Source organism: Nerophis ophidion, linkage group LG02 (assembly GCF_033978795.1).
Source record: "Nerophis ophidion isolate RoL-2023_Sa linkage group LG02, RoL_Noph_v1.0, whole genome shotgun sequence".
Taxonomy (NCBI): domain Eukaryota; kingdom Metazoa; phylum Chordata; class Actinopteri; order Syngnathiformes; family Syngnathidae; genus Nerophis; species Nerophis ophidion.
In genome coordinates, this window is record NC_084612.1 from 49595659 (window position 1) to 49615240 (window position 19582).

Genomic DNA, 19582 nt, shown 5'->3' on the forward strand with positions numbered 1-19582 from the left:
AGCAAAAAAGGACATTATGTTAAATAAAGAGTTTCCTGAAGCCATCTCTGATAGTTGATATAATAATTTAACTGCATCAAAAAGCCTACATGAACTCCATGGTGTTCAGGGATGATTAGTCTCTCCTATTGCTATTGTACTATTTTTTCAGCTAGAGTTACATTAATTATTAGTAATGTAGCAGCCCAATTTTAAATGGCAGGATCCCTGATATCACATGTTGATAAGAATATAACATTTGCATAATAAAAATCAACTACAGGCTTCCCAAATGCTGCGATAAATTAAGCATGATGTGTTGAGCATATGTCAGCATGTGGCCCGACTTTTAACTAGTGTTTTTTCAAACGCTTATTGCAAACGCTTACTAACAGTAAGTCATCAATTTGACTCATATTATTTTTTTGTAATTTTTTTTACTTAGTCATTATTTTGTCATATTTTTGCCTTATTAAATTACCTAGTCAAAATAGATAGATAGATAGTAATTTATTAATATTGACTTATTAAGTCATAATAATGACATACTTAGTATCTCGGGTAACTAAGACTGTTTTGTGTATTGTTTTTACTTGACGGAAAATATATTGAGAGATATATATATATAGTGTATCGGCATTCAGCATATAGAGTGGAAAACACAACCAAAAGTTATAGGCTTCTTCACGCGACGAAGCCGGCCTTCTTCACCACAGTCTGTAGTCTATTGCCCCCCCTAGGCTGTGGCGGCAGCTATGAGATGGAGACGTGATGGCGACAGGCCGAGTTACGCTATTCCTTACACCCACCCACTCCCTTCCCCCTGAAGGGACACCCACCACCTTAACTAACACATTTTCTGGGGGAAACACTGTAATCGGATTGTGACGCATATACTTTTATATTTTCCCATCTTGCATGATAATGAAGATGATTCACTTATGGGGTCTTCAATATTTTTCAAGCCAGGGACCCCCAAAATGTTTGAGAAATGGAGTGGGTACCCCTTACTTTTATACCTTACTTATTTTTAAGGTGTGGCAGCTTTTATTTTGCCGTGGTGGTGTGCCAACATCTATTAGGTAGGAGAATGTGCATTTGATGACTACCTGTATATATTTCTTTACGTACTGTGTAAAAACTAAAACTATCTTTTGACTGGCAGCTCCTTCGCCAGAATTTTATCATATAATTTATGCAGTTTTTTTTACAGCATTGTCCTCTAAATGGAAAAATGGTACTACTGCTTTTTTACGGTAAAATTACGGTAAAATTCTGGCAACAGAGCGGCCATTTTTTTACCGTAATTTATATGCGGTGTATTACTGTAAATGGAAAAACGGTAACACTGTGGTCAGTTTTTTTTTTTTTTTTTCACTGTAAAATCAATTATCATTTTTACATCCTACAATTTAATGGATAACTTGCTTTGAAATCATAAGTCAATCCATCTATCTTTATTTTAAACAAAAACTTTTGTAATGCGTAATAATAAAATATTTGTTACATTATTAGGAAACACGAAGCAAATAGTTCATTATTTTTACAGATAATACTTTCCAACTTAAATTCATACAAATGTAGCTAATGCTACATTATTAACATGAACTTTATTATTACACATTAATACATAAGTAAATTAGTTATTTGAGTGTTTTTAATTTTTATTAAATACAACGTTTAACAATATATTATTTGTTACATTATTAGGAAACACACGAAAATAATAGTTCATTATTGTTACAGATAACTACTTTCTAACCTAAATCCATAAAAATGTAACATTACATTACTAACATCCATCCATCCACCCATTTTCTACCGCTTGTCCCTCTCGGGGTCACACATGAACAACATTATTATTCAAGATTAAGAAATAAATCAGGCAGATATTTGAGTATTTTTATTTCAAGAAAAAAAAAAATCATTATTATTATTACAGATAATTACTTTCCAACCTAAATTTATAAAAATACTAATAACATTACATTATTAACATGAACAACCTTATTATTACAAATTAATTAAAATAAATCAAGCAGGAATTTAAGTATTTTAGTTACCAGATAATAAAAATGCAAACTACAATAATAAAGTATTTATTACATTAGGTAATGTTGAATAAAAATATATGCAATTTCATGTATTTTTTTTGTGTCAAAACAGAGAGAACAAATACATTTAGTAAGACACAATAAAATACTTTATTGAGTATTTCCAGACTTTCATGGGCCACATAAAATTACGTGGCGGGTCAGATCTGACCCCCAGGCCTTGAGGATGACACCTGTGCTTCAGTGCCTTGGAATCAAACCATTTATTGGGCAGAGAATACTAGTTTCCCCGCTGTGTGCTCACTATTTGTGTTGTTGTCGTCATAAAACGTTACTGATTAAGACAAATATATTTAACAAATGCAGATGGCTGAAGCAAGAAGGCCACAATGGAGCACGTTTAGCATGCTGGATGTGATTAATAACACAAAAAATGCACCAGTTAATGGCAGACATTTCTTCTTGAGACAACACAAATGTAAACTTGTTTTTATTTTTCCTCTCTCAAGTCACCAACAGTAGCGTGACCTATAATAGTAAACGTTATTGGCTCACAAAAGATGGATGGAACTAGGGGTGTCTCGATACCGAAATGTATTTTGATACTTTTCTAAATAAAGGGGACCACAAAAAATTGTTGGCTTTATTTTAAGAAAAAAATCTTAGGGTAGATGAAACATAAGTTTATTATTGTAATTTCGTCCTTGAATAAAATAGTGAACATACTAGACAACTGTCACTGTTTGGGTCGCAGCTTGCTGCGTGGTTGTTCTCCCGGGATGCAGAGGGACAACTCCGGACGACAGCGTGTGGTAGGAACATGATTTAATATGAACTCTCAAACAAAACAAAGAGGAACGCAAGTCGAAGTTAACTCTTAGCATGAACTAGGGACAAGCAATATTCTGGAAACTGTAGCATGAAACAAACAATTCTTGCGTGGCAAGCCATGAAGCAAACAATGACGCCAGACCGAGTGTGGCGAGGGACGTGAATAAATAGCTCTCTGATTTGTGCTCGGCAGCAGGTGAACGTGCCGAACACTAATCAGAGGCAGGTGGAAAAAATAAGTAACTATAGTAACGAACAAAGGTGCACAAAATCAGGGCCTAAGGGAGTCCAAAACAATCAGAACAACAAAAACATGATCCGGACCACGGATCATGACAACAACTTGTCTTTCAGTAGTAACTAAATAAACAAAGACTCCTAATTAGTCTGCTGACATATGCAGTAACATATTGTGTCATTTATCTACCTATTATTTTGTCTACATTACAAGGGACAAACTGTAAAAATAGATTATTAATCTACTTGTTCATCTACTGTTAATATCTGCGTATTTTCTATTTTAATGTGTTGTATCTACACTTCTGTTAAAATGTAATAATCACTTAATATTCTCTTGTTTGATACTTTACATTAGTTTTGGATGATACCACACATTTAGGTATCAATCCAATACCAAATAGTTACAGGATCATACATTGGTCATATTCAAAGTCTTCATGTGGCCAGGGACATATTTACTGAGTTTATAAACATAACATACATTTTTAAAAAACAGAAAAAGATTTCGTGATTTTAAAAAATATCGATGGAATCATACTAGTATCGACTAAATACGCTCCTGTACTTGGTATCATTACAGTGGATGTCAAGTGTAGATCCACCCATGTGAATTTACATTATCCTCCCATTTGTTTACATTGTGACACCGGTGAGCTACTGTATCCTCCTACGGTGTGTAGTGAAGCATGTTTAGCTATGCCTCGTCTTCCAGTGATAATGTTAATTGTAAGAAACTTTATTTGTCGCCATGGAGGTGACGATTAGTGATTTAGAAGTAGCTAAAACACTGCTAGCTAGCTAGCCATGTCTTAAAGCATCTCTTCCAGTGGTATAACTTCACCTTTATCTGTAGTTTTTACACCAAAATGCGTCCATTCTCTCTTTTCTGTCTACACACTGTGTCTGCTTGTAAGTATTCTGTGTGTGTGCGCTGCCAGACATGCTCCTCTGCTCATAAAACCAGCAATGTCATGGCGTGATGACAACGCGCCGTCAATGCTTGTAAAAAGAGAAAAATATGGCGAACCGGTACTTGTCAAACAGAGTGTATATGTATATATATATATATATATATAAACAATGTTTGATACAGTGCAAACCTAAATTGAACATACTGTATTCAGCCTCCTGACATTAAAAGGTAATGAGATGTATCATCTTTTCCCAGAAATCAGCATGAGGAGAGACTTTCAAATCACGATGTGAGCCTGCCGCTGCATCCTGGTCTTTACTTAAGTACAATCTGTGGAACTTTCCACTTCCATTCATATGTCAAAGAAGCACTTATTCGTCAGTTTTGAAATACCACTCAAAAGATATCATTTCGTTTGTGTCAGTGCTCACAAAGATACACTTTTTTTTTTAGCCTCAAGGCTTTGTTGTTGCCAGACAGTTTGGGGTGAGTCACGGCCCACTTTGTGCGCAGGGTGAAAGGTGCAGCCCCGCCATCCCATCCTAGCCCAGCCCCTCTAACTCTGTTTGGCAGTGCCTGATGTGCTCTGTGCATCAAATGTAGACCTGCAGCACTAAGTTCCTCTCTAATTCATAGCATAGGAGACCTATTATTACTGTCTCACTGCTAATGCAATTTGCAAGCAAGCAGCTTGCGTCTGTACGTATACAGTGCAGAGAATATGGTGCTGCCAGGAACTGATTTACATACTTTGTGGGCTTTTGTTTTACCATCACAGGCCTCGAATTTTAACTGTTTAAGGTCAAGGCAAGTGTTGCTGTAAAGGAAGGCTCATCTTTTAGGACACCAAGGCAAGTTAGAAGGGCACCAAGGCAAATATGTTTTGGTTTTGAGGCAGGGGCTCCAAAGCAAGCATGTGTAACCGGTGGTCTTTTCCTCTGCGTTGTGTTGATATATATATATATATATATATATATATATATATATATACATATATATATATATATATATACATATATATATATATATATATAGCCCTGTCTTGGTTTAACTCTTATCTTACTGATAGGATGCAGTGTGTCTCCCATAACAATGTGACCTCGGACTACGTTAAGGTAACGTGTGGAGTTCCCCAGGGTTCGGTCCTTGGCCCTGCACTCTTCAGCATCTACATGCTGCCGCTAGGTGACATCATACGCAAATACGGTATTAGCTTTCACTGTTATGCTGATGACACCCAACTCTACATGCCCCTAAAGCTGACCAACACGCCGGATTGTAGTCAGCTGGAGGCGTGTGTTAATGAAATTAAACAATGGATGTCCGCTAACTTTTTGCAACTCAACGCCAAAAAAACGGAAATGCTGATTATCGGTCCTGCTAGACACCGAACTCTATTTAATAATACAACTCTAACATTTGACAACCAAACAATTAAACAAGGCGACACGGTAAAGAATCTGGGTATTATCTTCGACCCAACTCTCTCCTTTGAGGCACACATTAAAAGCGTTACTAAAACGGCCTTCTTTCATCTCCGTAACATCGCTAAAATTCGCTCCATTCTGTCCACTAAAGACGCTGAGATCATTATCCATGCGTTTGTTACGTCTCGCCTCGACTACTGTAACGTATTATTTTCGGGTCTCCCCATGTCTAGCATTAAAAGATTACAGTTGGTACAAAATGCGGCTGCTAGACTTTTGACAAGAACAAGAAAGTTTGATCACATTACGCCTGTACTGGCTCACCTGCACTGGCCTTCTGTGCACTTAAGATGTGACTTTAAGGTTTTACTACTTACGTATAAAATACTACACGGTCTAGCTCCATCTTATCTTGCCGATTGTATTGTACCATATGTCCCGGCAAGAAATCTGCGTTCAAAGGACTCCGGCTTATTAGTGATTCCCAAAGCCCAAAAAAAGTCTGCGGGCTATAGAGCATTTTCCGTTCGGGCTCCAGTACTCTGGAATACCCTCCCGGTAACAGTTCGCGATGCCACCTCAGTAGAAGCATTTAAGTCTCACCTTAAAACTCATTTGTATACTCTAGCCTTTAAATAGACTCCCTTTTTAGACCAGTTGATCTGCCGTTTCTTTTCTTTTTCTTCTATGTCCCACTCTCCCGTGTGGAGGGGGTCCGGTCCGATCCGGTGGCCATGTACTGCTCGCCTGTGTATCGGCTGGGGACATCTCTGCGCTGCTGGTCCGCCTACGCTTGGGATGGTTTCCTGCTGGCTCCGCTGTGAACGGGACTCTCGCTGCTGTGTCTTGGATCCTCTTTGGACTGGACTCTCGCGACTGTGTTGTATCCATTGTGGATTGAACTTTCACAGTATCATGTTAGATCCGCTCGACATCCATTGCTTTCCTCCTCTCTAAGGTTCTCATAGTCATCATTGTCACCGACGTCCCACTGGGTCATTATTGTCACCAATGTCCCACTGGGTGTGAGTTTTCCTTGCCCTTATGTGGGCCTACCGAGGATGTCGTGGTGGTTTGTGCAGCCCTTTGAGACACTAGTGATTTAGGGCTATATAAGTAAACATTGATTGATTGATTGATATATATATATATATATATATATATATATATATATATATATATATATATATATATATATATATATATATATATATATATATAAATAATCTGTTCATTAATGAATATATGCATTCGGCCACCATGTTTAATGGAGAAGATTTGCAAGCAGCAAATGTTCAATGGAAAAGTCTGATCTACAAAATTTGCAGGCAGCATACCCCTTCCCCTTCAAGCTGTCCTGGATGAGCTGAAATTATGTTTTCAAATCATTTTGGAACTTGCAAGCGTACTTCTTCTTCTTACTCGTCGTCGCTATGTCTCTTCTTCGTTCTTCTGCTTTGTCTATGTTATGTTTTTTGACATTACTACTTGCCGTAGTTTTGAAGCAATGCATGATGGGAATCCAGATGTTGTGTGTCAGTGAATTAACGTGCCGGCTAGAATAAACACACGCTGAGAAATAGCTCCATGCCTGCCTACTTTATGGGTAATAGATAAACCTCTGGATAATGGAGACATTTATAATAGTCTCCTTTTCAGGTGAGAGACAACGCTAAAGGGGGTGCCTTTTAAAGGCACGCCCCCAATATTTTTGTTCGGGTGGAAATCGGGAGAAATTCGGGAGAATGGGAATGGTTGCCCCTGGAGATTTTCTGGAGGAGCACTGAAATTTGGGAGTCTCCCGGGCAAATCGGGAGGGTTGGCAAGTATGCGACCGACAACATGGGTTGCTCAGCCGCACTTTACTGATAATACACAGAATATTATTGTTGTCAATAACTTTCTGCCATTGTTGAGCCCCTACACAAATATAATAATGAACAAAAAAGTGAACTTAAGTTCTTAACAAGACAACACATTTTCTGTCGTCGCATGGACGCCTACCTCTCCCGTTATCATATAAACAAAAGGGAAGTTGGAAGGCGTGTTCAACACATATAAAAAGACAGGTGTCACAGTAATTCTTGCAGTAGGAGGGACAACGAGACAATGGTTCCACATTGACAAAACATCGGACAACATTCAGTAAAGGTGGGAATCTTTGGGTATATACTTACATATGGATGTATGTATGTACAGTGGGGCAAAAAAATGTTTTGTCAGCCACCAATTGTGCAAATTCTCCCACATAAAATGATGACAGAGGTCTGTAATGTACATCATGGGTACACTTCAACTGTGAGAGACCGAATGTGAAAAAATCCAGGAATTCACATTGTAGGAATTTTTAAGAATTTTTTGTAAATTATGGTGGAAAACAAGTATTTGGTCAACCATTCAAAGGTCTCACTGATGGAAGGAGGTTTTGGCTGAAAATCTAAAGATACATGGCCCCATTCATTCTTTCCTTAACACGGATCAATTGTCCTGTCCCCTTAGCAGAAAAACAGCCCCAAAGCATGAGGTTTCCACCCCCATGCTTCACAGTAGGTATGGTGTTCTTGGGATGCAACTCAGTATTCTTCTTCCTCCAAACACGACGAGTTGAGTTTATACCAAAAAGTTATATTTTGGTTTTATCTGACCACATGACATTCTCCCAATCCTCTGCTGTATCATCCATGTGCTCTCTGGCAAACTTCAGACGGTCCTGGACATGCACTGGCTTAAGCAGGGGGGACACATCTGGCACTGTAGGATTTGGTTCCGTGTCGGCGTAGTGTGTTACTGATGGTAACCTTTGTTATTTTGGTCCCAGCTCTCTGCAGGTCATTCACCAGGTCCTCCTGTGTGGTTCTGGGATTTTTGCCCACCGTTCTCATGATCATTTTGACCCCACGGGATAAGATCTTGCGTGGAGCCCCAGATCGAGGGAGATTATCAGTGGTCTTGTATGTCTTCCATTTTCTGATAATTGCTCCCACAGTTGATTTTTTCACACCAAGCTGCTTGCCTATTGTATATTCACTCTTCCCAGTCTGGTGCAGGTCTACAATTATTTTCCTGGTGTCCTTCGACAGCTCTTTGGTCTTGGCCAAGTGGAGTTTGGAGTCTGACTGTTTGACAGGTGTATTTTATACAGATAACGAGTTCAAACAAGTGCCATTAATACAGGTAATGAGTGGAGGACAGAAGCTCTTCTTAAAGAAGAAGTTACAGGTCTGTGAGAGCCAGAGATCGTCCTTGTTTTAAGTGACCAAATACTTATTTTCCACCATGATTTACAAATAAATTATTACAAATTCCTAAAATGCGAATTCCTGGATTTTTTTTTCACATTCTGTCTGTCACAGTTGAAGTGTACCTATGGTGAAAATTACAGACCTCTGTCATCATTTTAAATGGGAGAACTTGCACAATCGGTGGCTGACTAAATACAAACCCCGTTTCCATATGAGTGGGGAAATTGTGTTAGATGTAAATATAAACGGAAAAAAATGATTTGCAAATAATTTTCAACCCATATTCAGTTGAATATGCTACAAAGACAACATATTTGATGTTCAATCTGATAAACATTTTTTTTTTTGCTAATAATCATTAACTTTAGAACTTGATGCCAGCAACACGTGACAAAGAAGTTGGGAAAAGTTGCAATAAATACTGATAAAGTTGAGGAATGCTCATCAAACACTTATATGGTACATCCCTCAGGTGCGCAGGCTAATTGAGAACCGTTGGGTGCCATGATTGGGTATAAAAGCAGCTTCCATGAAATGTTAAGTAATTCACAAACAAGGATGGGGTGAGGGTCACCACCTTGTAAGCAAATTGTCGAACAGTTTTAGAACAACATTTCTCAAAGAGCTATTGCAAGGAATTCAGGGATTTTACCATCTACAGTCCGTAAAATCATCAAAAAATTCAGACAATCTGGAGAAATCACTGCACGTAAGCGATGATATTACGGACCTTAGATCTGTCAGGCGGTACTGCATCAAAAACGGACATCAGTGTATAAAGAATATCACCACAAGGGCTCAAAAACACTTCATAAAACCACTGTCAGTAACTACAATTGGTTGCTACATCTGTAAGTGCAAGTTAAAACTCTGCTATGCAAAGCAAAACCCATTTATCAACAACACCAAGGAACGCCACTGGCTTTGCTGGATCCGAGCTCATCTAGGATGGACTGATGCAAAGTGAAAAGTGTTCTGTGGTCTGACGAGTCCACATTTCAAATTATATTTGTAAACAGAGAATGTCGTGTCCTCCAGAACAAAAAAGAAAATAACCCTTTGGATTGTTTTAGAAGCGAAGTTCAAATGCCAGCATCTGTGATGGTATGGGGGTGTATTAGTGCCCAATGCATAGGTAACTTACACATCTGTGAAGGCACCATTGATACTAAATGGACCATACAGGTGTGTGGGCTAATTGGGAACAGGTGGGTGCCATGATTGGGTATAAAAACAGCTTCCAAAAAATGTGCACCCCTTTGTCCACAACTGCATGAGCAAATGGTCAAACGGTTTAAGAACAATGTTTCTCAAAGTGCAATTGCAAGAAATTTAGGAATTTCATCATCTACGGTCCGTAATATCATCAAAAGGTTCAGAGAATCTGGAGAAATCACTCCACGTAAGCGGCATCGCCAGAAACCAACATTGAATGACCGTGACCTTCAAACTCTCAGACGGCACTGTATCAAAAGCCGACATAAATCTCTAAAGGATATCACCACATGGACTCAGGAAGACTTCAGAAAACCACTGTCACGAAATAAAGTTTTTCGCTACATCTGTAAGTGCAAGTTAAAGCTCTACTGTGCAAAGCAAAAGCCATTTATCAACAACATCCAGAAACGCCGCCGGCTCCGCTGGGCCCGAGATCATCTAAGATGGACTGATTCAAAGTGGTAAGTTGTTCTGTGGTCTGACGAGTCCACATTTCAAATTGTTTTTGGAAAATATGGACATTTGTGTCCTCGGGAACAAAGAGGAAAAGAACCCTTCGGATTGTTACAGGGGCCAAGTTCAAAAGGCAGCATCTGTGATGGTATGGAGGTGAATTAGTGCCCAAGGCATGGTTAACTTACACATCTGCGACGGCACCATTAATGATGAAAGGTACCTACAGGTTCAGGAGCAACATATATTGCTATTCAAGCAACATTATGGACATGAACGCCCCTGCTTATTTCAGCAAGACAATGCCACACCACGTGTTACAACAGCATGGCTTCATAGTAAAAGAGTCCGGGTACTACACTGGCCTGCCTTTAGTCCAGACCTGTCTTCCACTGAAAATTTTGAAGCCTAAATACGACTGTTGAACAACTTAAGCTGTACATCAAGCAAGAATGGGAATGAATTCCACCTGAAAAGCTTCAAAAATGTGTCTCCTCAGTTCCCAAACGTTTATTGAGTGTTGTTAAAAGAAAAGGTCATGCAACACAGTGGTGAACATGCCCTTTCCCAACTACTTTGGCACGTGTTGCAGCCATGAAATTCTAAGATAACTTTTATTTGCAAAAAAAATTTAAAAAAATTGTAGTGCATTTAATTGAATATGGGTTGAAAAGGATTTGCAAATCATTGTATTCCGTTAGTATTTACATCTAACACAATTTCCCAACTCCTATGGAAACGGGGTTTGTACCTCAGCTAACTAAACTATGGAAATGTACAATATAATTCATATAGCAATACGGTCTCACTGCACAGCAGCCAGCAGTTAGCCGACTCACCGCAAGTCTCTGCTCAGTATTTGAACGGCAAACGCAAAAATTCAGCGATTTTGAATAGAAATAATCTAAAACTGGTGAAGGTAAATGGAAAATAACTTTATAGTATAAGAACTGGATACACAAAACAATGTGTATCCTGACTGGTGTCTCCTGTCTGCACGTCATTGATATATATATATATAGATGTATATATATATATATATATATATATATATATATATATATATATATATATATATATATATATATGTATGTATGTATACATATATATATATGTATGTATGTATTTTTTATTTTTGGCTTCTATAAATAAACTAGCATTAGTTATTAAGGATTAAAATCGACCCATTGATGGATGATGATGATGATGATGATGATGATGATGATGATGATGTCCACAGGGTCCAATCAGATCAGTGCGCGAGTCCAGGTAGTCGCTTAAAAATAAGCTTGCAGTGTGTTTTGTTGAAATAAACCTTCTGCGCTGCAGTGCATTGTGGGAGGTTCCTGTTTAAATAGAGCCGATGGAGGGGCCCGTTTTAACCCACAGGAGATCCAACAATGTCCATTTAGTAGGCGACCAGAGCTTCGAGTGGCTCATCCAGAGCTCTGCAGCCATTGATTGACTCTCTGAAGTCTAGCGCGCCGTGAGAGGCTGAGAATAGCCCTGAGATGTTCACTGTGTGGGAATATTGCCTATGAGGCAAATAATTTGTTGCTTTACCCCCAGGAGACAAAAAGATGTGCTGCTCTTGTGTGGACTAAATGGAGTCGTGGAGCTTCGACTCCCTTTCCCGTTTGCACACTGTCGTTGTCGGATATTTATGTCCTCCTTTTGTGTGCAATGCATGCTGGGTGTTTGACGACCTCCGTGGCGAGTCTGCCAGGCGAGCGGCAGCTCGTTAATGAGTGTGCCCCGCATATGCCGCTCCACTCTGAGATGAAGAAATATCAGCCCTGCATGCTTTCCTGCACTGCAGGGGCCTTCTCCTTGTCTCGTTGCTGGAGAACCCTCTCCAGAGCTCGAGGGCAAAAATAAGACTACAGTAGAAGGAACTTTCAAGGAACATTTTCTGGAAAAATAATGTGTAAAGCAGAGATTTTCAAACCGTGGCACGTGGACCACTAGTAGCTCGTGAGATCCATCTAGTGGTACGCCAAATAATCACTTGATGAAAGTACATTGTTTCACACACAGTGTTACTGTTCAAACCGTGTGCAATGTTACAGTGGTCAAAATATCATACGTACTTGTTAAATAAAACCTCTGCCTGGTTTTTAATCAACACTTAGGCCTACTACACTACTGTATTTTAATGGTAGTCATTGTTGTGGTACTGTCATGAGCTGCCAGCTCTGTGCTGAGATTACATTATATTGGTTATCCATCCATCCATCCATTTCTACAGCACGTCGGTGATTATCCAATGTGATGAACTTGGGTCGGCTCATTTCTGAGAGTTCATTATCATCGGACAAGATGTCGTGGTTTCTACTCCACTCAGACATGTCGATCTTGTTTTCAGAACATGTTTTCCCTTTCCCCAAAATCACAGTTTTCCAGAATTTTTCGGTAATTTTCTTCCCTTTGACAATGAATGGGCAATATACAATCGACTGCATGTACATTCAAACCAGCATGTTTCCCGGTTCCGAAAATTCCCTGATCACCCGGAATTACCAGGAATTGTCCCCCATTGACAATAAATAAGCAATATACAATTGACTGCATATAAATTCAAGCCAAAATGTTTCCCGGTTCCAAAAATTCCCGGATTTCCCGGAATTACCAGGAATTTCCCCCCCATTGACAATGAATGGCCATTTCTCGAGTGATTCAAACTGTTCCATCATCCACACACTGCAAACACCTTGGACAATCAAACTACCATTTTTCAAGTTAAAAAAAAATCCAAGAATTCCCGGTTTACCGAACCTCTTTTTTCACCTCTCCCTGGATAGTTTTGACAGTCCATATTTTTCAACCGTTTTTGACCATTCCACCTTCAAACCATTGTTCTTATTTGGGACAACAAAACTACCATTTCATACAAATTTCTGGTTTTCCCAAAATTTCAGGAATTTTGACATTAAATTCAAATTGGTACTATGTCAACATTTTTCAGCCGATTCCCAAAATTTCTCCACCAACCTATTCATATCATCTAGGACAATTGTTGTATTACATATATTTTCCAAAATTCAAATTTTTTCCAATATTCCCAATTTTCTAGAAAATTTCCGTTCAAATGAATGGACATACCGTATTTTCTTGAATAGCCGCTGGGCATGTAATACGCGCCTGCCTTGCCCTGCTCCCCAAATTTATTAGCGCATGCTTACTTTTACCGCCGGGTCAATTCGTGACGTCACGAGTGACGCTTCCCCTGCCGTCATTTTCAAAATGGCGGAGGAGTTTTTTTTTTACTTTTACTGTGTGTAAACCAGGGGTCTTGTTCCACAGCATACAGATCACACTATTGGTTGTGATATAAAACAATTTGAACACTCTTACTAATATGCGCCACACTCTGTGAACCCTAACCAAACAAGAATAACAAACACATTTCTGGAGAACATTGGCTCTGTAACACATTTTAAACGCAACTTAGGAATTACCCAGAATTCCAATGCATCCAGCTATATTATACACCAGCTAGCACCAAATCCCCCCCACCCTCCGTGCGTCGGTTGAGGTGGGCGGGGTTGGGGGCGCGTGTATAATACATGCTTCTATGTACTCCCGGACCTCCGTCTCCATGGCTGGCCACCAGAACCGCCGGGAGATCACAAACACAGTTCTTTTAACTCGTGGATGACATGAAAGCAGCGAGGTGTGGGCCCAATGAATCACCCGGGGACGCAGCTCAATGGGGACAAACAATCGATTATCAGGACAGCCCCTAGGTGGCGTGGCCACACCGTTAGCTTGCTTTACCTCAGTTTCTATTGGCCAAGTTACCGCTCCTACCACACAGTTCAGTGGAAGGATGGTTTCAGGTTGCTTGGCCTCAGGCTCGGGGTTAAATTGTCGTGACAGGGTGTCTGGCTTGTCGTTGTGGGACCCCGGCCTGTAGGAGAGCGAAAAGGAAAAGCGATTAACGAAAAGCGCCCACCTGGCCTGTCGAGAGTTGAGTCTCTTAGCTTTCTTGATGTATTCCAGATTCTTGTGGTCAGTCCAGACAATGAATGGGTGTTCGGCCCCCTCGATCCAATGCCTGCATTCCTCCAAGGCGAGCTTCACCGCCAGCAACTCACGATTGCTGACATCATAGTTTCTTTCAGCTTTGGACAGCCGCCGCGACAGAAAGGCACAGGGATGCATCTTGCCGTCCTGATGAGAGCGTTGAGACAGGGCCGCTCCAACTCCTATATTAGAAGCGTCCACCTCCACGACGAACTGGCGCTGCGGGTCCGGAATGGTGAGGATGGGCGCTGAAGTGAAGCGGTTCTTAAACGTCTGGAAGGCTCTCTCTGCCTCTGGAGACCAGTGGAACCGCACATGGGGAGAGGTGAGAGCATGGAGAGGAGCAGCTATTGTGCTGGAGGTTCTGACAAACCGCCTGTAAAAGTTAGCAAAACCCAAGAATTGCTGAACATTATTGCGGTTGTCAGGTGTAGGCCAATCGGCCACAGCGCTCACTTTAGCCGGATCCATCTGCACTCTACCAGGAGCTACAATGAAGCCCAAGAAGGAGACAGTGTCGGCATGAAAAACACTCTTTTCAGCTTTAACATACAAGTCATTGTGCAAGAGTCTCTTTAAAACCTGAGTTACATGGACTTGGTGAGTGTCACTGTCAGGAGAATAAATCAATATATCGTCAAGGTAGATGTACACAAAATGGTCCAGGAAGTATTTTAGAACTTCATTGATCATTGCTTGGAACACGGCGGGGGCATTGGTGAGTCCAAAGGGAATGACCCTGTATTCATAGTGGTCGCTGGGTTTTTTGAAACCGGTCGTCCACTCGTCTCCATCTCTTATTCGGACCAGATGGTAAGCGTTACGTGGATCCAGTTTGGTGAATATTTTGGCCTGTTGGAGTTGGTCTAAAACAGAAGACATGAGAGGAAGAGGGAAACGGTTCTTAATGGTAATGTCATTGAGTGGGCTGTAATCAATGCAGGGGCTTAACGAGCCGCCCTTCTTCTTCACAAAGAAGAACCCTGCTCCTGCAGGCGATGACGACGGGCGAATCAAGCCAGCTTTCAGTGATTCAGAGATGTAATCATTCATGGCTGCTCTTTCTGGACCAGAGACAGAGTACAGGCGCCCCTTGGGAATAGTGGCCCCGGGCAGTAAATCAATGGCACAGTCGTAGGAACGGTGGGGTGGAAGTGACAGAGCCTTAGTCTTGCTGAAGACTTGACGTAGATGTTGGTAACAGGGGAAACAGAATTTAGGTCCAGGAATTCTGAGTCTGTGGCAGGATTGGCAGAAAAAAAGATTAATTTCCTTGACATTTTTCTTTTAGGCAGTAGAAAAACTAAATTTCTGGGTACATTCCTATAGAATCTATCAAAATCACTCCATAGGGAGGAAAAAGGCAATAGCAAAATTACACACAAATCTAATAACAAAAAGAACAACAATCTATGATCAGCAAAAAGGTAAATCACTCACGCAGAGGAGACACGAAACTTCAAACAGAAAGTACGCTATAAAAAGCTGAGATAACTACAAAGTAAAGCGCTCCAAGAGGAGAGAAAAAGGAAGGCTAAGCACTATGAAATTTAACACACAAAAATCTTGACCAAAAACTTTAGCAAACAAAATCACTCTTTCTCACATGAAACAAAGAAATCAATAAATAATGTAAGGCAATAATTAGCAACACTTGGTTCAAGGCTGTGGACAAGGCTGGAGGTACGTAGCAGGACGATATACTCTGGCACAAGACAAGAGGAGGACGAGACATTTATACACATGAGGGAGGGTGACACAGGTGGGCGCAATCAGGAGAGACATTAGACCAGTGAAACAGGAGGAAAGGCAAGTGACCTGAAACGAGAGGGAGAGTTAACCTTTCAAAATAAAACAGGAAATGACAAGACAATATGAAACCAGACAAAACCCAGACAAGATTTCACCCAGGTGTGACAAAAACATGTTTCCCTTTCCCAAAAATCCCGGTTTTCCAGGAATTCTCTGTAATTTTCTCCCCTTTGACAATGAATCGGCAATATACAATCGACTGCATACAAATTCAAGCCAGCATGTTTCCCGGTTCTGAAAATTCCCTGATTACCCGGATTTACCAGGAATTTCCCCCCATTGACAATTGAATGGGCATTTCTCGAGTGATACAAAATGTTCCACCATCCACAAACTCCACTCACTTTGGACAATCAAACTACCATTTTCCAAATTCAAAACAATTCCAGGTATTCGGTTTTCCAAAGCACTTTTTTCACCTCTTCCTGGAAAGTTTACACAGTCCACATTTTTCAACAGTTTTTGAACATTCCCCCTTCAAAACATTATTCTTATTTGGGACAACAAAACTACCAAATTTCCAGTTTTCCCAGAATTCCAAGAATTTTGCCATACACGTTTAAATTCAAATTGGTACTATGTCAACATTTTTCAGCTGATTCCAAAAATTCCAACACCAACCTATTTATATCAACTAGGACAATTGTTGTACTACCTATATTTTCAGAATTTCTAATTTTCCCGATATTCCCATTTTTATAGGTAATTTCCATTCAGATGAATGGACATATTCATAGTTCTATAGTGCTGAAAATTCTCAAAATTTTTCGTCATTTTTTACCCGTTCCCACCTTTCTAACATCCACCCACGCTGCTCTACACATATGTCGAACGCAAAACATGTTTTCCCTTTCCCAAAATTTCCGGTTTTCCAGGAATTTCCGGTAATTTTCTCTCTTTGGAGCGCCTCGTCTTTCAACAGGAGGATATTTTGTGCTTCCAGTGACACGTGTTACTGACAGAACACCTAAAAGGACACGTTGGCATAATCGGGCGCATTTAAGAGCGCTCTTTGTGCACAGAGAGGAAGACGAGTGTTCCCGTGTTGGTTGAACAAAAAGAGAAGCGTACACAATAGTGCTGTGTGTGTGTGTGTGTGTGTGTGTGTGTGTGTGTGTGTGTGTGTGTGTGTGGCATCTGAAACATGTGGTTCCTCCTTACCTTCTACTTCCTGCGCAGCAAATGCGCGTGCGTGCCAGACTGGCGTGTGGCGCGTAAAAAAGAGGAAGTGGAATTTCATCCTCATATTTCAACATCAGATATCTCCTCGCACAACGGCAACTCAACTCTCTTTGTTTCCTTTGGCGGCAAACATGACGGAGCGCAGGTTTTCCTCGCAAAGGCGGCTCCACGGCGCCCCCTGCAAGCCCCTGCTGAAGAGAAGGTGCCTGAGTGACGTGAGTATGTTTGGCTTGGCTGCAAGTGGGAGCGTGGTGTTGCCGTAGCGATAGACTGGATGGGCTCGGGTTTCTGCTCCCAATGAGCGTCTGGTGTGACGCCCCCCTCATCGTCCCTCTAGTCACAGGCCGAGGACAAACCGTTCATGCGACTGACGCTTCGTGGCGACCCCTGACAGGGAAAAGCAACAACAACAAAAAGTACTTATATTTTTATCCGAAATGTCCTAAGGGTGACTTACATTCACTGCAAAGAAGACAGGGTGTCAGTTAGAAGTGAAACTAGCTTTTTATGCATTAGTAATGTGACTACTAAAGCTGGGAGTCTTTGGGCACCACACGATTCGATTATTGAGGGCAGTGGTTCGATTCAAAACGATTCTCGATTCAAAATCGTTACTTTTTTTAAATGACATTGTTTGCCAGTTCTATGATGAACTACTTTCCTCCATAAAATAGATAAATAACTCTAAAGAATTTCTGTATTACTTAAAAGAAAACTGTTTTTGTTGAATAAAATTCTACCCTAACATTTTATAAAGTCAAATACAAATAAGGCAACAAGAGAAGTATCCAACACTTCTCTTTTGTAAAAAGTAGTTATAGATCATCTACATCAACAATGTGATTTGTCTGAGTGGCTGGACACAACTGATGAATATATAAATAAATAAATAAATGTGTTGTACTTGTATAGCGCTTTTCTACCTTCAAGGTACTCAAAGCGCTTTGACACTACTTCCACATTTACCCATTCACACACACATTCACACACTGATGGAGGGAGCTGCCATGCAAGGCGCCAACCAGCACCCATCAGGAGCAAGGGTGAAGTGTCTTGCTCAGGACACAACGGACGTGACGAGGTTGGTACTCGGTGGGATTTGAACCAGGGCCCCTCGGGTTGCGCACGGCCCCTCTCCCACTGCGCCCATATATATATATATATATATATATATATATATATTGTATTTTTTTATTCATTTAGTAATATATATACATATATATAAATATTTTAATTACTTAATTAATTAAGTTATGTGTATATATATATATATATATATATATATATATATATATATATATATATATACTCTGAATACATCTCAGTTTTTACTTTTAACGACTCTAAATCTATTAAAATATTATTTTATTTGTTGTTTGATTTTTCTAACAAAAAATCGATAACAATTTTTTTTAATTGATTTTAAAAATTTTGAAGAAAAAAGTCAAAAACAATATTGCAAAAATATCTAAATTAAATTACAAAAATTAAATATATCCATCCATCCATTTTTAACCGCATTTTATAAAAATATATTTTTTAATCTATTTTTTGATCGATTAAGAATTATTTAAAAGTAAGAATCAAGATTCATTTTGACACCCCTATTAATAAAATTTCAAATTTAATAGTTAGACAGAAAATGTTTATTACAAATGTATAAACTATATTAGTTCAAAGAAAATTGTTTTTAAAATTAAATAAATATCTCCAAAAATTTAATAAAGACAAATACAAATAAGGCAACAAGAGAATTATCCAACACTTTAAAAGGGTACCAAGGAATTATGAAAAGAGGAAAAACTGAAAAGTTGATACAAATAACGAGTAAAATATTTGTCTTTTAACATATTTTTTTTTCTCAAAACTGCACGCGTCTTGGCCAGTTATGTATATTCAACAATAGGATTGTGAATCTTTGGATACCAAACTATTCAAATGTATTCCATTCCTGATGGTAACGAGCCAGTTCTATGATGAACTACAATCCTCCATAAAATAGATAAACAGCTCTGATCAATTGATTGATTGATTGCTTGATACTTTTATTAGTAGATTGCACAGTTCAGTACATATTCCGTACAAGTTTTTCAACTTGTTTAAGTCGGGGTCCACGTTAATCAATTCTTGTATTAGTTAAAAGAAAACTGGTATATTTGAATACAATTCTCGCCAAACATTTAATAAAGTCAAAATACAAATAAG

At 39.6% G+C, this 19582-nt stretch overlaps 1 protein-coding gene across 7 annotated transcripts in view; it reads left to right on the forward strand.

Annotated features, from left to right (window-relative positions):
* LOC133541975 (rap1 GTPase-activating protein 1-like) overlaps positions 1-19582 on the forward strand; it is a 397810-nt gene that overhangs the window by 240689 nt on the left and 137539 nt on the right. The window contains exon 1 of one of the 7 annotated variants that reach the window (XM_061885732.1): positions 17435-17592. The exons of the other annotated variants lie outside the window; for them this stretch is intronic. Within the exon in view, the coding sequence (XP_061741716.1) occupies positions 17509-17592 (84 nt within the window). The 5' untranslated portion in view covers positions 17435-17508. Of the gene's footprint in view, positions 1-17434; positions 17593-19582 lie in introns of those variants that run through there. 7 annotated transcript variants of the gene reach the window in all.